This window comes from Tamandua tetradactyla, chromosome 8 (genome assembly GCF_023851605.1).
Source record: "Tamandua tetradactyla isolate mTamTet1 chromosome 8, mTamTet1.pri, whole genome shotgun sequence".
In the NCBI taxonomy this organism is placed as follows: Eukaryota; Metazoa; Chordata; class Mammalia; order Pilosa; family Myrmecophagidae; genus Tamandua; species Tamandua tetradactyla.
Window position 1 is genome coordinate 16,862,852 of NC_135334.1, and position 4,089 is coordinate 16,866,940.

At 41.3% G+C, this 4,089-nt stretch overlaps 1 protein-coding gene across 3 annotated transcripts; it reads left to right on the forward strand.

Moving 5' to 3' along the window:
• Nucleotides 1-206: 206 nt before the first annotated feature.
• On the forward strand, nucleotides 207-3,451 carry TMEM225 (transmembrane protein 225). 3 transcript variants are annotated; one of them, XM_077112015.1, is made up of 5 exons: nucleotides 207-273; nucleotides 956-1,208; nucleotides 1,784-1,930; nucleotides 2,198-2,332; nucleotides 2,975-3,451. In XM_077112015.1, the coding sequence occupies exons 2-5, from the start codon at nucleotides 1,031-1,033 to the stop codon at nucleotides 3,217-3,219; spliced, it is 705 nt and encodes a 234-aa protein (XP_076968130.1). In that variant the 5' UTR covers nucleotides 207-273; nucleotides 956-1,030; the 3' UTR covers nucleotides 3,220-3,451. The 3 variants fall into 3 exon arrangements, with proteins under 3 accessions (XP_076968130.1, XP_076968131.1, XP_076968129.1); XM_077112014.1 differs by lacking the exon at nucleotides 207-273 and adding an exon at nucleotides 684-841; XM_077112016.1 differs by lacking the exons at nucleotides 207-273; nucleotides 2,198-2,332 and having other exon boundaries at nucleotides 529-1,208.
• The last annotated feature ends 638 nt before the right edge of the window (nucleotides 3,452-4,089 follow it).

The following is a 4,089-nucleotide window of genomic DNA, read 5'->3' on the forward strand; positions in this document are numbered from 1 at the left end:
AATATATTTCCACTTCCACTCTTCCCATCACTCTACTGAAAATGCTGTGGCCGCACTCACCAATGCCATTCTACTTTCCACAACCAGTGGACAATGTTAACCTCCTGCTAATTTGACTTTTCTGCAGCCTAGCCCAATCTCTTCTCAAAATTCAGTCCTCTTTTGAATTCCTCAGCAACATTTTTATTTCTTTACCTTCTCTCTCACCATTCCTTCTCAGCACTCCCTCATAAATGCTGCTGGTCTACGCATTCTGAGTGATACCACTTCATGGTAACTGCACTCTTATGTTTTGACAGCCAACTTTACACTGAAGACTCCTTAAAATGTGATTTTTCTCCCTTCTCTCTCTCCAAAGTTCCAGAACTGAACTCTTCCTAACTATCATCTGTCCTTAGATGCTTAAACTTAATCAACCAAATTTAACCTCTCTTTTCATCCTCTCCATGCTGTGCTCCCTTTTATGCTTCTGATCATATTTAATGGCAGTGATGACTTCCATTCTCCCTAGCTGGAAACATGATTTCTTCTTTGACCTGTGTCTCACTCAGCCCTCGCATCCTGTGTCTTTCTCTAATCTTCCTACATCTTTGAATCCTTCGTGCCACAAGTTAGTAGTATGTTTTAAAAGGGCATAAATCTTTCAACCCAGAAATCTTCTCCTAAGGCTATATCTCATGGAAATAAACTCCTTGATGTTTAGGAGCACAGTAATATGAGTTGCAGGGGCATGCTGCCTATATACACTCTTGTTCATTCCCTGCACTGGGCCCCAGGGTCAAGGGTCAAACCAGTAGATGATTCCATGGCAGTTGGCAGCTCTGGCAGCAGGCTGGCTCAGGTAGAGGAGTGGTGGATGGTGGGAGTGATCATCTCTGTTCCCTAGGCAACTTTAGCTTCTTCACTGCCAGTGCCTCAGCAATCACTCAAAGTCCAGATTTTGCCCTTCTTCCAGTGACAATCCAACCAGAGAAGAGAAATCTACATGTGAGAGGTCTGTGATCATCTCAGCTAGAAATCCCCATTGACAATGGTGCATCTATCCACTAAAATTATCCAGACCACCAACACAATCCTCTCTTCCTTGGCACTGATCCTCTCAGTGATTGGAATCATCGAGGACAAATGGGTTGAACTGAACTTTGAAACAGGAGAAACGATAAGCCACAGTCCTTGGATGGTATGTTGCACTACTCTTTGGCCAGAAGGTCAGTACTAGACTACGGAAAGAGATGTGTGCAGAGAGAGGGTTCCTTTCCTTCCCTTCATCTCAACAACCTGCCCATTATTCTCTGGTGAAACTTTCTCAGGCTGCAATGAATCTGCTGCTGTAATTAACACAGACAAGGCAGGCACCCAAATCTTACTCCTGATGCGTTTTGCATAAAAGTGTAGAAACTCACAAACTTAAATGCTGGACACTGAGAAACCTTGACAGTGGCAGCAGGGTGGTCAGCACATCTAGAACATGAAGGGTATGAACGGTGATTTGCAACAGGAAAAATAGGCTATATGGACATGAGAAGAGAAGAGGGTGAATTAGGGTATTAGCAAGAAATGACGGCTGAGAAAAGCATAGAAGAGAAAGAGGCTTTAGAGACATCAAAATAGAAAGCATTTTCTTCTGGTTGTTCCTGACTGTTTTCTCCTCCGCTTCCCTCTTGATTACTTAATCAAATATTCACCCTATTCCTATTTTTTACCTAGAGGTTTATGGACCCCAGGTGGAAATGAGCCTAGGGTTAATATCTGTCCTCTCAGTACAGCTTCTGTTCTCCAACAGGTGATCTGGAAGTGGTCAGGACCATGATGATTTTGACCCTGATCCTCTCCTTCCACTTTAACTTGATCCTGGGTATGGAATTCACTGAAATTATTCCTCAAACCAAATATATCCACTTGTTCACTGCTTTCCTCAGTTTCCTCACAGGTAACTTCTTGGCACCTATCACCCAGGCTTGGTGGTATATGTGGTTTGTGGGTCTAGGCTACAGTTTCTGAATAGTTCAGCCTTCCAGTTCGCTGGTTCATATATGCAGCTTCTAAATTGGATCTGCCACAGATGCAAGACAGTTACGGGCCAGGTGAAGTTGTATAGCATGGAGTCTTGAAAGACGCATTTCTCTTGGGTTAAGGTTTGAGAACTGAAGCGAAAATTCTACAGAAAGGACTTTTTCTTCTTTTGTCTGAACATCAGGTATCCTTCTGCTCTCTGCATTCCTATATTATCACCATAAGCTAAAGCAAGGTCAAGCCACCTACTTCTTTAGATACAAGCTCACCTGGATCCCTTTCACTGTCTACATAAATGTCATCTTTTATATTATCTGTGGTGAGTACCTCCAGGGCCCTTGAAGGGTGATAAGAACCCTCCACCCCTAGTAGAGAGAAGTGTGAAAGCCTGGGAAAGAGCAAGAGGGGGAAGTGACTAAGCCTTGCATTTCAAACACCTGAAGTTTAACTTGACTCATTTTCCAGAGACAGTTTCCACAAAGGAGAAACTGGAGATTAGATCCATGTGAAATTGTTTAGGATGCCTGCCTCAGAAGGCAGCTTCTCGTTCCCACTTTTTCTTCTTTCACAACCTCCCCACTTCAGAGATAACTATTAGAGCCGTAGAACTAAGTGAAGGAGAGGGAATGATCAATTAAGTGGAGAGGGGCAGCGACCCTGGGTGCACAAGGCATACCAAAGCAGAGAGAAGCAATATGCTAAATGATCACGCACCAACACTGGAGCCCCTTTGTCTAAGAGGTCTTTAAAATTTCATCTGAAATTCTACTTCTTAGCCTGGATAAAAGCATATCCTCTTACAAAAAGATGATTCAAATTTGTTGAGCTGAGCAGCATTTAAGCAATTGTGCACACACTTTTAGTGTCTTCCACTAAAGTGTGGGACTGGGGTTCAGGCTCTATCCACCAAAAATTGACTGCTGTCCCTTCTTCCCACCTGCCTGGCTTCTCTTTTCCCCAGGTATCTTCTCTCTCCTTCACTTCAAGCGATCCATTAAAAGCTTTGCCTGCCTCAACACCATTCATGAATCTGTCAGAGAACGTAGCCATGGAATGCCATCTGGGAAGTCTATTAAAGTCATTTCGACAGGAAACCCCACTGTCATGCCTCGTAGCATTGTCCATGCACACTCTGTAAATCCAAAGGAAGATGCTGTCATCAAATCACCAACAGTGCAAGCACGGCGGGTCACTTGGGCCCTATGATTTGGCAGACTGAATCCCTTAGTATATGCTCATCTTCATAGAAGCAGCTGTGGGTGTGCTGTGTGCTGTGTGTATCTCCAAACATTTAGACTGTGTCCTGCATTATGTAAATGACTATGAATGAGTTGTGGTTCACATGAAGACCCACAAGATGACTATATTTATCCTGGTCTGCTGAACAAACAGTTTCTTCTACAAAGTTTGCTCTTAATAAAATATTATCATAAAATAATACCTACTGTATTGGTAACTCTATAAACCACAAAGATTCAGAATGATACAGATTACCTCTGGTTTCTTTTGTTTGTTTTACTGTGAAAAATTTCAAACATACAGAAAAGCATGCAAAACAATGATAAACACTTGTGTACACATCACCCAAGTTCATGAAATCTTAACATTATGTCCTATTTGCTTAAGATGTTTTTTAAAGAACATTTATAGACAACTGATGTCCCATATAAAATTTTCTCTCCTTTGTTTCTCATCATAAAACACTTTTAAGATTGCTTTGCTGATCATATATGCTCACGTTGTCATTTTTAAAGCAACTTTATGAATCTATAAACCTTATATAGATTAGTTTCCTTAATATACTATACAGATAATTTTTTATAATTTGTTTTGTTCATTCAACTTTGCTTTTGAGTTTTAGCCATGTTGATACATTTCATTCTACTTTATTCATTTAAACTACTGATAGGCTTTCCATTGTAGAAATTGGTTATAATGCAGATATTTACTCTCCAGTTGAAGGACAGCTAGCTGTTTCCTTCCATTTTGTTACAATTTATGCCGCTACAAACATTTTTAGACAGAGCTCCCTCTGCCCACAACCTGAAGTTTCTCTAGGGTATTTATGTAGTACTG